Source organism: Ammospiza caudacuta, chromosome 4 (genome assembly GCF_027887145.1).
Source record: "Ammospiza caudacuta isolate bAmmCau1 chromosome 4, bAmmCau1.pri, whole genome shotgun sequence".
Lineage (NCBI taxonomy): Eukaryota > Metazoa > Chordata > Aves > Passeriformes > Passerellidae > Ammospiza > Ammospiza caudacuta.
In genome coordinates, this window is record NC_080596.1 from 59,439,467 (window position 1) to 59,452,340 (window position 12,874).

General features: G+C 40.3%; 1 protein-coding gene across 7 annotated transcripts in view; it reads left to right on the forward strand.

Moving 5' to 3' along the window:
• Window positions 1-12,874, forward strand: part of ABLIM2 (actin binding LIM protein family member 2) — a 130,690-nt gene that overhangs the window by 28,075 nt on the left and 89,741 nt on the right. For 6 of the 7 annotated variants that reach the window (XM_058804211.1, XM_058804213.1, XM_058804215.1 and 3 more), the window contains exon 2: window positions 8,251-8,394. In XM_058804211.1, the coding sequence (XP_058660194.1) occupies window positions 8,251-8,394 (144 nt within the window). Of the gene's footprint in view, window positions 1-484; window positions 674-8,250; window positions 8,395-12,874 lie in introns of those variants that run through there. The other variant, XM_058804210.1, reaches the window with a different exon arrangement.

Here is a 12,874-nt window from a genome sequence, read left to right on the forward strand (position 1 = left end):
GGTATCGCACAGTGGGATCATCTCACTGCTTTCATCCTCTCCTGGGTCCATCAGCGCTGTGCCTTCCTGCACCGGGGGAAGGGACCGCTGTGTTTGGGGCTGTCTAAGGGGGTTCTCTGCTACCTCAGCCTGCATTTATAATTTACAACAAGGAGTTTGCTGGATTTAGTTCTTTCAGCCTTTCTCCCCAGGTGACCAGCAAGCTGTCCGGGGCTGTGCTGTCACCTGATGCAAACTGGCCCCTTGCCGGCACGTCCCGCATCCGGTCCCCACGGGACAGCGGTGCCACCCCCCATGGACGTGACAATATTTCGGCTTCTGGAGGTCGCTATTTTTGCCCGGCGGTGACGGCGAGGTTGGCCCCGCTCCCGCCTGTGCGGGGGTGCGGCAGGCGCCACCTGACCCGGCTGCGCTGGGTGACTGACACAGCGGTGGTGGCAGCAGTGGGTGACACAGCGGTGGTGGCAGCGGTGGGTGACACAGCGGTGGTGGCAGCGGTGGGTGACACAGCGGTGGTGGCAGCACTGGGTGACACAGCGGTGGTGGCAGCACTGGGTGACACAGCGGTGGTGGCAGCGCTCGCTGCGGATCCCGCTCCCCGCGGCAGCACCAGCGCTCCTGCGGGAATTGTTCCTCTGGGAGGGAATTAATGCAGGAATGCCCGAAGATACAGGTACAGTGTGGTGACATTCTGGTCAGCCTAGACCTGAAATGACTCCAGTTTTTCACCTGGGGCTGTGGTAACTGAATCACTGATGCTGCCGTGAGAATAGCAGCTCGGTGTTTATCTGGAAACACAGCAGACTGGGAAAAGATGGTTAATTGTAAATTGTGCTTTGTGTTCTTTTATTCATATGAATGGTGATTTGTAAATTATACTGATTCTGGTAGTTAGCTGACAGCTCAATTTGAAAACTTACCTCATTTTTTTAAATTGAGATTGACTTCAGAGTTTATATTAGACTATAATGCAAAAATAGCCCCTATTTCTTTATGCAGTTATCTTGGAGCATTTTTTCTAATCCTATCTTATTGCAATCTGCCTGAACATGTACAAAAATAGCCTTTACAATACTGCAGTTGTAATTATTCAAACTCAGCAGAGATTTTTATGAACTGTTTGAATTCAGTAAATATTTTATTATAATAATGAGGGCAGGAGGTTAGCTTATGCTAGGTTTGTTTGTGTGATATGAATTTAGCACAGAGCATATGGTGAGATTTTAAACTCTTGTATGAATACTCGAGCTGTGTTGCACCTCTTGTGCATGGTTTATTCACATCCTGTTGGAAACACCTCTCTTTTGCCTCTGGTCCCAAAAACTCTGTAATTGGTGGTAAAAAGCAGAGGTCAGCTCAGTTGTGCTGTGTGCCTGTCCTGTATCAGCTGTGGGTTTCTGTTTTGATGATGATGAGTAGGAAGTGCTGGAAAAGGGATGCCTTGGAAAGGCACTGTAGGAGTGGTTGCTTTTATGTACTAGAAGCAGGTATACATTTCAAAAAGGGACATGATTCTTCGAGCATTTTACTTTGTATTTTTGGACAGTGTGAAAGAATTAAATTGAGACATAATGATGTAACAATTTATTGAATTTGGTGGATATTTTTTCTTATAATAGAGGAACTAAAGAGAGAAGTAACAGTGCTTTGCTGTAGGAGCCCCCAGAGAGGTTTTGGAAAGAGCAGTGAGCACTCCTTGGGGGATGCCCAGACCCTCTTGGTGCAGAGAAGCACTATTGGCCAAGGGAGTGAGTTTGTGTGCTGGCCTGGGGACACCTCAGCCCTCTGCGTGGTCAGCTGGGTGGCTTAAGGGACCACGTAATATGGACGTTGACAGCAAAACTTCTTTCCCTTTATCCTCCTGATCTTCTGGTTTCTCGTGAGACATACAGAAGAACGGGGCATTTTATCGAGAAGGCACCATAAACCAGGGAAACACATTTGTGAAGTCACTTAACACAAGGCGCTAATCGAGAAACAGGGTAACCCAGGTTGCCATCAGTTACTTAATGTTCTGTTCCAGAACATCTAAAATGTCCACTCCTTAGGCAGGGCTGGGCCAGGGGATTGCTCTGGCTGAGTGGGGTGGGCAGGATGGATGGGAAGAGCTTGTGGAGTTCCCTTTACACAATTACTCTTTTTCTCATCTTTTCTGTGGAACGGACCACTGGGGTCTCAGGCCCCCAGAAGGCTCCATTATGAATCACTGGTTCTTAGGGGAAAAAAACCAACCAACCCTCTTTTCTAAATTGAATGTACAGCTGACATGCATGTAGCTCTCTGATCACCGCATGTATTACTGTATTGTATATTTCTGTGTTATCCTCACATCAGCACAGCTCCTCGTCACTGGATTTTAAACACAGACACGAGACAGGGAGAGAGCAGAGGCCAGCTCTGCAGTGGGAATAATGCTTCACTCAGATATATAGAAGCACTTAAATGCTTCTTTCCTTTGTTTTTATCTGTATGTTTTTAAGTTCAACCCTGAGTGTTTTGACTCAGTTGACACAAGAAGGGTTTGTTAAAACAACAACCTAAACTCCAATCTCTAATTCCAGCAGTGCTTGTGTGCGTCTTCTTTAATCCTGCTCCAGGAAGATTGCAAATTTAATTCCCCTCTTGGCTGCTGTGAACCTCACCCTCCCCAATTCACTTGATAGAGCATAACAGCAATCCATAGTTTTGTCCTGTTTCTCAAATCCTTAGTGAGTAAATGGAATTTGGGTCCCATATTTGTTTATTTTGATTTTCAGTAGCCACCTGTAGTTATAGAGTTGAAAGGTTTATGTGTCAATGCAAAGATAATTTGCTGGTAATACCTTCTTGCAGAATAACATCCCTTACCAGTGCTGTGTGGTTTTGGTTCAGAGTTCGAATGTGGCCTTTGCCTTTATTGAAAAAACTGAACATTATTATGAACTAAACAGCTTATAATTACAGTTTAAAATATTGATGTCTAATATTTTTCCACTCAAAAATATGTTTTTATCTCATGAAGCAAAAGGTGGTGTATTTACAGAGGAGCTGTAGTGCTGATAGTTGCTAATGAAAATTGTTGCATCTTTTCTGCTGATGGAGGGTTGCTGTTGCAGGGCAATGATACTTTATTTGTATGAGCCTGAAATGAAAGGCTTGCACTTTTTTATTCCAGCTTCCAGAGCACGATAATAAAAGCACCAGAATAACCCACAGAAAGGAGAGGGAAGGTGCCTCCCCACCCCCCAGGCCCTTTGTTTTTCCTTTCATTGTTGCCTTTAGGCTCTGGTTCTGCACTATCCCTCCAGGAACCTTGGTGAGGAATTACCAAGGAATTACTGCTTTCCCTGCATTGAGAGGTAACTGGGGGGATTGCAAATATTAGGAATAAAATTTATTTTCTCATTAATTTTGTCTCTCCACTCAAATTCCATCTTTCTTTAGGTCATAGTACTCATTAAAATGTCAACATCACAGAAGGACTGGTTGGATGGGGCTTTGAGCAACATAGTGTAGAGGAAGGTGTCCCTCCCAATGCAGGAGGGTTGGAACTAGGTGACCTTTAAAGTCCCTTCCTACCCAAATCATTCAAGGATTCTGAGATTATACTATCAAATTGTGTCATTTGGCCCTCTATCAGTTTGGGCTTCTTTAATTACCAAGAGCAGTAAATCTATTAAACTGTTTTTTTTTAGAACAGAGTTAAATAATGTGACACAAATGAGTTATGTAGCCTTAACTATGTCTGTATAGTAAACAAAGAAAGTGGATGTCTGTATTATTAAACTTTAAAGTTGAGGTTTGACTCCAGATTAAATGTACATTCTTAAGCATGACACTTCTTAATTTTCACTACTTGATTTCCAAACTCAGGAATGGCTTCTGCGGGCTCCTGTGCAGAGTTGAAACAAAACACAACAAACTGGAAAAAGCATTAGGGCTGTGTCTAATTCTGCAGTTTCTGGACATGTTTCTTCGTCAGGTCTGTAATCTGCCATGAAGGTTTCTCATTTAGCTGTTGGAGAGCCTGATGGCAAACGTGTTTGTTGCCTTCTGCACAGACCAATCCTAGACTGGCGCTTTTGCCACGAGTTTGGTTTCCCTGGGCTGTTTGCTCACAGCAGAGAGGAGGTGACGTTTTCTATCCCAGGCTCCTGAGCAGAGCATGACCAGGGACTTGTGGATCCTCTCCCTTCTGTCACCACCATCAGCTTCTCTTGCTCTGCTTCCAAAGTGTTCCTGTCCCACCTAAATCTTTTCCTTATCTCTGGCACCTTAACCCAGTCCCCAGAGCTGTTAAATCCTGTTTAATCTGGCAATGACACAGGAGCTGGGCTTAGTCAAAGGGATGGATTTTTACCACAAACTGTGGATTTTGGATCCGGTGTACCTGTCACAGTGTTCACCAAGGTCAGGCTGCAGCCTTTGATCCAAATACTTCCAAAAGCAAGCTGCTCTGCTTTCTTTTTCATGTTGAAAACCAATGTATTGTATACTAACCTTTTTTCACCTTTATAAAAAGGTTAAACATTTTGTCTGAAATTTTCCCTGAAGAAATGAGTTTGAGATCATCAAATGTGAGTAATGTTCATGTGAATGGGTAAAGTTTGGCAATGCTCTCAGGCAAATATTGTGATTCTTAGGGATGGTCCTGTGTAGGGCCAAGAGTTGTACTTGGTGATCCCTGTCAGTCCCTTCCAACTCAGGATATTCTGTGAATCTCTAAAAGTTATAAGCACACTGAAAGCACCACTTTACAGCAGCCATAAGGTGTGTAATGCAGCTTTAATAATAAGCAATGCCACTGTCCCTCCTTCCCCATGGTACATGCAGCAAGTGCACCTCTAGAATAAGCAGTATAGAAGTGAGCCTGAGGAGTTTATCTTATCTGACAATTCTTCAGCAAACTGTTGCTGGTTAATGTGCCCCACTTGGTCCAGAGCTAAGCAGAATTATCTGCTGTATAGCCTGGTGGAGACAGTCTGAGTCTTGACATCAGAGATGTGTGAGCACTGGACAGTTGGCAAGAATATTGGCAGTAATGTCCCCAGCAGACAAGTCTTGCACAAAGAAGTCCTGTGGAAACTGTGGGAATTGTTCATTCCTTGCCAGTTTTTGTCCTTGTCAAAAAGTGAGTGCAGTCAGATCCTTTTAGGGTTTAAGGATTAATGAGGACACCTCTGCTGGAGCAGTATGTAGTCTGGGGGAAAGGCAAATTTAGAGGAATCAGGTATTCAGTTGTATTTTGGTTTAGAAAAAGTAGCATAAAGTTAAGAAGGAAATTTCTACAAATTGGGGTAAAATGGAAGTATTTAATTTTTAATGAACTCTTTAGTTAGTTATGATCTGATGAGTAGTCTCAGATCATTACATTCCATCAGTAATTATTTCACTTATTAAATATGTTGATTGTTTCTTCTGCTTCGAAGGCTGATTTTGATACATAAAGGTAGAGTGCTGAAAATTGCCATGTAAACTTATCTCCTTAAATATGGTTTGAAATGTACGTTAAAATGTGAAGTTCCCTAATAGAATTAGTTTCTCAGAATTGTCAGCAGTTGAAATTTCAACCTAAACCATATTATGTGTCAATGTCTTAAAATACAAACTAATATTTGATTAATTATATTATTTTGTTCTGCTAGATGGAAGAGTAAGTGTTTCAAACTGTCTGCAGAAGGACCTCTTTGTAATGATCTCAGAGGCACTGTATTCCCACTGGGGTTTTGTGTGAAGTACTTAGTAGCTCAGTTCTGAACTGACAGAAAAGAAAAATAATTACTTCTTTGTCTGCAGTGTATATTTTAAATATGCTTTGTGTTGCTTCAAAATTAATAGAAAAATTCCAGAAGAAATTTCAAAGAAGAATTTTTTAAAAAAACCCAAACCTAAATATGTTCCTTTTAAAATTTCTTTTATAGCTGAGTTACAGAGTCTTTAATTCCAAACCTTAATTTAGAAACACAAAGGGAAGGAAATGTGTGAAGTCCTGCCCTGTAGCTCTGGATACTGAGCACCAAATAGATCATGGGAAACAATTTTTTCTGATTTCTGTCACATTTTCAGCTTGCAACCATTGCCAGAAACCAAAAAAACCTCAACTTTGCAACAGTTTTCAGTGTTATTCCGCTTTGCAAAAAGTGCAGCATTGGCCTCCCAGGGGCAGGAAAGCAAATAGAAAAGCAGTGTTTTCTCTGGAAATGGGAGGCTGCTGCCACTTTAGGGAAGGGGGTGTTTGGGGGGCAGGGCTCTGGTTCCTCCTGGCCCTGCTCTGCCCTGGGCTGGAATTCCTGAGCCGGGTTTCTCTGCCCTGTGGGACTCAGCACAGCGTGAGCTGGCAGCTCTCTGTGCTGGCCGGGCACAGACGCCTCTGGAGGGATGCTGCTCTGAAAGGCTGGAACAGGGCAATAGTTGAGTGAGAGGAAAAGTCAGTTGTTTAATTGTTCCAATCAGAATTTTATATTTCAAATGCGACTGTTTAGGCCCGAATATTCTGGCTCCTTTTAAGTCTTTAATGAAATGTATGCTACAAATTTGATACTTGTTAGCAAATCTGGAGAGAGCAAACCTTTATTTACAGTTGCGCTTTTAGCTGCTATTCTAGTAACTAACTCAGGAAAATATTTTGTTTTGGTTTCTTACAGGGTTGATTCTTTTTCAGGGTGGGTCGTTTGTTTTGGGCAGGTTACAGTACAGAGAGATTCTTGTGTCAAAAGTAAAGTATTGCAAAGTTCAGAGTTTCCTCTCTTTTTATTTGAGGAATAAATCAGACCCTCATAGTAGCCTGAATGATCTGTACTTCTTGCTCTGTGTAAGTTTGAGCATCTGCCTTTCTGTAAACTTCCAGTTGCCTGTCATGCTTATATTGTTTTTATTGGAGATATCCTTAATTATAACCAGGCCTTCAGTAATTGCTCCAAAGTTCACAATGCCTTGAGCAGGACTTTTTGACCATCACAGAATGTGTAATTTTAGCAGACAAGGCAAAATGCTAGTGGGTGGTGAATAATGTCATGAGAAGCTCAAGCCCATGTATCTTCTGGGTAAAACAACAAACCCAAACCACTTTAGTTGCAGGAGTAGAAAGTGCTGTTTTGGGTAAAACTTGCAGCAAGCCCCCTGGAAATGTGTGTGGGAGGGAAGCTTAGCATCTTACTGAAATACTGACTCCTTCAACTCAGTGGATGTGGAAAGGCCTTTTCTGCTTAAGCCTATTGGCATATGAGACATTGCTCCATCTTGAGTGGTTGGTTGGTGAGTTTATTTTGTAGCTAAAATATAAACAAAATCACTTTGAAATAAGCAATTCAGCCTTTGAGTAAGCATGCCAGATTACAGAGGAAAATGTCATTAAGTATGTCATTTACTTGAAATGTTTTATATGCTTTCCTGTTATTAGTTCTTCACCCAGGGAAAAAGCCAGATGTGTTGAGTTACGGTGCAGCTCCTGTATAATTAACTGCCTTGATGTTTCCTCTCTTGACTCCTAACTACACTGATAAAATATTGATGCAAGTGCTGCAGCAGGACTTCAAGAATAAGGTCATATCTCACCTGTTCCACATAACACATTGAGATTTCTACTTATCTCATGTTATCAACAGCACAATAAATGCAATTTCTAATTTACATCACAAGATGGCAGCAAATTTTTAATTCACTTAATTTTCACTAACCTAGATTAACCTAACCTCTTGAAATTGTGGTTTCCTTACAAAATGACAGAAAACTTTGGTTAGTGGTCAGATATGCCTGCTATTTACAGGGATGTCAATGTTTAGAAGCTCTACAGCTCTACAGAGCTGTATTTCTGCTTTAAAATCAGTAACAAAAAGGCATTTACTATGAACTTTAAAGATCAGTATCTCATAGTGTAAGAGTTACCAAGTCCCATTGAAGATATTTTGAATAAAAACTATAGCTTTTATCTCTATTATTTGATTTCTTGAAGAGAAAATATGACAAAGCATTTTTTGAAATTCAGGCAGAGGCTCTCAAGACTTGATCATGTGGATTCTTTCTTCTAAAGGGAATTCTGATTTATGTTTGAAGTGTGTCCAGTCAAAAGCTTTCAAAGTTATGAAATAACAGGGTTGGCTTGGCTCAACTTCTTTTGGCAGATCTTTTCTCCTGTGCTGGCCAATCCCAGAAGTCAAAATTTTACTCTGCTTGAGCTGATTTGTCCTAGGTGTTAATTGTCATTGCTTGTAGATCTTACAGAAGATGCATCTATGGCCTTTAAAATGCTCTGCTTTTTGTTTTCTGCTGCAGTTTCACAACCACAGGCTGTACATAGCCAGCTGGAGAAGCCATCCAGTACTGCAATTCTCTGCAACACCTGTGGAAAACCATGCAAAGGAGAAGTTTTGAGAGTTCAGAACAAATATTTCCATATTAAATGCTTTGTTTGCAAAGGTAAGTGTGACTGCTGCTTCCATGAGTAGGGCATTAGCAATGGTGTGTGGCTTAATGACCCTGCAAACTTCTCAAGCATATTTTACAATCCAGTCCATGCCTGAAAAGATTTACTGTGAAATCCCTGACTCCTTATTGTAAGATAATAAGTAACCTAGGTCCCAAAACTGGAGAATGTTTTCAATGGATATAAACTTGTTTTTATCCATATTGGAGTTTACTGTAGATTTGGGATGTCAGGAAGAAGAGCACTTTGGGAGAACAGTGCAGGACTAGGAGAGGATGAACATTTGCAAAGAAACTCAGAGGTTTCCTCTCTCCTAGCTCTCTAATGTTTGCTGTAGGGCACACCATGGCCACATCTGTCCAGGTTCTCTTGTGCTGGACTGTGATCTTTAAATTCCAGTGTGACCCTCTGTGCTTTTCCTTTTTTTGGGGGGAATGACTTGGCTTGCTCCAGGTTGGTGCCTGGTGGTCTAATATTGTCACATGAATAGCAGAAGGATGGTCCCAGGAAAAGGGAATTATCTGATACAACACTCTTTCTGTAGATACTTGCTTGTTTAAGAACCTATCTGGAAGCTGCAAAGATCTAATTTGTTTTAAATGTACAGGTACATAAATGTTAACTGGTGTTGACTAAACAACCTGCTTACTCCATTATTTACCAGTGCTTTTAATAAATGACATTTATTAAACCTTGTAGCCCAGTCTAGAAACATGAGCATGTCTCTGGTTCTAGATGTGTTACTGTAACTATTCCTACTCCTCTTTAGAGGAAATAATAGAAAGAAAACTGTCACTATCTGTTAGCTATACTGATATTTTTTAAAATCCCATGGGATTGAGTACATACTATTAAAAACTGAGGCAATCTTTAATGATTTAGGCAGACAGGACTAAATGTTCAGCTCAATAATTGTGTTCTTTGCAAAACTGCACCACAAGCAAAATAAGCATACTGCATTTTCCTAAACAGCAAAAATATTTTGGTCATCTATTCCAAAGAGATTAGTATTTAAAGCACACCACAGCCCATACATTCATCTTTTAAGTTCTTTTAAAGCCAGCTGTTCTCATGGCAAATTTGACTATTAGATCAGTTTTTCAGACCTATCTCAGGAAAAGAGCAGCTGATCTGTTATTCAAGAGTCTTGTTTCCTACATGAACCAGTAACATTCTGGTATTTACTCTATATTATTATGTTTATGAAGTCCAAGCCCTCTTTATTTTTAATAGATTTTCTATGAGAAGAGACAAATTCTTCAGAGGGAGTAAGACAGAATTGTACATCCAACTTTTTGGTTTTATATGCCATCTGCATTAGATGATGCCAGGTCACCAACAAATGCAGCATGTGGTCACTGAACCGCTTCACTGATCCCAAATTTAGGCAGTGCAGGGGACTTTTTCCCACCCCCATGCAGAGGAAGATGATGAATGCACTGTAGAATTGCATTGCCCCTATCTGTCTGTAAGAGATAAGAAGGAGTTTGTTCTGCTTCTGGCAGATCTTGGATAAAATGAGGAAAAAAATCACAATGTTAACAAGGTAAGTGGGTAGCATCTGTCAGCCACCTGTCAGTCTCTTGGCTGGCACAGGAGTGTCAGAGGTGTGCTAAAACTGCTGCTAGGTGTCAAGGCTCTTGGACTCCTTACTAATCATTTTACTTAGTTTTCCCACATGATTGCTTTGAGGGTTTTCTCTCATGATTTATATGTCTTAATTTCTTTTATCACCTTTCAAGGGTTTCCATCAATTTTTCTGGCATTCTTCTGGTATTTGTTTTTGTTTTCTTTCTGGGCTTTATTTGTTACTTAAGAAGCATAAGTTGCTTTGTAATATGGATTTGCCATATTGTTGGGTGAGAAGAGCTTTGGAACAAGCAGAACACTGAATATACATTTCTCTAGCTACATAAAAGGAGGAAAAGCAGGTTAGGCAAATGTGACTTTGATTTTTAAATTAATGGATGAAGGAATACAGTTCACATGTTAGGATTTAGCAAAAAGATGGTGTTCAGTTCTGATCAGTCAATCTGCTTTCAGCCTTGGAGGAGAGTTTTATGCCAAGACCTCTGCTGTTCATGGGCAGGGTGATGATTCTGGGAATATATTTATCTTTTTGTTGATTTCTCCCTGTGGTGGATTTATTTCAATGCCACTCAGCAATGCAGTTTGTCCTGTCTCGTCTCATGCACCAAAGATAGCGCATGGAACGAGGTGTGTGTGCAGCATGCAGGACTGTCCAGGACAGATAATCCCATGTGTGGGCTGGCTGCACTGCCCTGCTAAGATGCCTGCCTGCTTGGTTGACTGCCTCTGTGTTAAACCATCTTGTACCCTGCATCAGAAAACATGTAATATTTATAAAGCTGCAGGAAATTTTGATCCCTCTCACAGAATTTATGGATGTACAGTGGTGGAAAATGCAAATTGATACAAATGACAAATGACCATGGTGTGGTGTCTAGGGGTATTTGAGGTCTGTTTGAATGACCTCATCAGTGACAGATGATCTTACACTGGAAAAAGTTACACCTTTTTGAATATATGTGAAATTTGAAACTAATTCTTTGATAGTTTTGGATAAATTATGAGGTTTCAGAGGGTCAAACACATTGAATTCTGTATTTCTTCCCTTTTTTTTTTTTTAGGTTAGAAAGGTAGTTTTGTGTATTGCCATACTGCTGTCTGATTATTCATAGAATGGTTTGGGTTGGAAAGAACCTTAAAGATCACCTCATTCCAACTCCCCTGCCATGAGGAAGGACACCTTCAACTCAACCAGGATGCTCAAAGCCCCATCCAGCCTTGGGCACTTCCAGGGGTGGGGCAGCCACAACTCTTCTGGGCAACCTTGTGAATTTCAGAATGGTAACAGCAACTATATAGATGCCTTTTGTATTCAAATTAAATTACATAACCAAGGAAGGTTAGTATAAGTCACTAATTCCCATGGAGTTCTTCTTATATTCCCCAGATAATGATTCTAAACAATTCCAAGTTTTTAAAAGGCGAACAACTCCTTTATTATTCAAGACTAAGAGACACATCCAGATTAAAAAATTTAACAGCAGTATTGGGAGCATCTGCTGGTTTTGCTCAGTAGCAAAGTATAATAGGACCTAGGGAGGTAAACAGACATTATAAATAAGGTTTGTACTCCTATCTATTAAAATGTGTTATTTCCTGCTCAGCTGCAGGAAATAATCTAATCTGCTAATAAAATTCTGTAGGGAACTTGCCATCTTACCTCACTTCAAATTTTTACTTAATTTTTAATTTAAAATATATCCCATTTTAATCAGGTTTTATAGAAGTACTGTTATAATGAAACTGATATCTTTGATATAGTAAGGCAAAGCTTCGTGGGCTTTGGTTCCCATGTTTGCTAATTCTTTTTTGTTTGTTACCACTGTAATAAAAGTGTCAAGGACTGTAATTAAAAGCACTGCAATAAAATATTTATGACTTAGACTGTCAAACTGAAAAAAAAGTGTTGAATATAAAATACTCTGAGGGTGTCTGTCAGGTCAGAACTGTATTTAATGAAGTGGATGGTATTAGACAAATATTAACTTGGAGCTTGCTTATAGCTGTGCTTGAGTATACCCAGGAGAGAGACAGGTTAGCATAGAATTGTAGATAGGAAGATGCAGGTGCTGTAATTATATTATCTTGGGTAGCCTCTTAGGTCATTGATAAGGATAGAAATTACCCTGTTTTATTAGTATTTAATTTGGGGTATTTTGATAGTATCCTAATATTTTCAGAGTTGCAGTGACCAATTTAAACAGGAGAACCATCTTGCTAAAGAGTGTTCTTTGTACATATGTGAGAAGAACTATAACTCACATCTGTGTCCTTTCCTGGTTTGTCCCCATGAAAGGAAATAAATTTCCAGTCTGAGCCACAGAAGTGAAAACATGACCTATGTGCTATATCTGCTGCATTGTATCTCGTATGTATCTTGTTTTACCCTTAATCAAAATTCTCCTGATTGCTGTCTTGTTATGGGTACAGCACGTGCAGTCTTCCCTTCTGGCACAGCTAGCAGTTGCAAGTGTTAATTTTCATTAGTACTTGCAGCAATACTTCCCATTATTTTTCATGGGTTTTTTTTTTTTAATTAATCTGCTAGAATTTATCACATCTTCACCTTAGAATGGGGTATGTGGTTCTGGGGATTAGTGTTGCTGTGACCCTGCAGTGTCCTGGGAATTGTGAAAAACCCCAGATCTGCATATATCACTTCTATACCATTTTCTCAGTAGAACATGCCACAGAACCCAGAGTTATATCATTTATTGGGAAGTCCTCTTAATGAGAAGGGCTAAGACAAAATATTCAGTGAAAATATGAAAAACGTGGAGTAACTTGGCAATAGGAGTTATTTCTTTGTTAGATCAAATGCATTTGCTAGGATATAAATAAGTTCTAAGCTACACTGAGTAATCTGAGGGACTCGCATTTGGA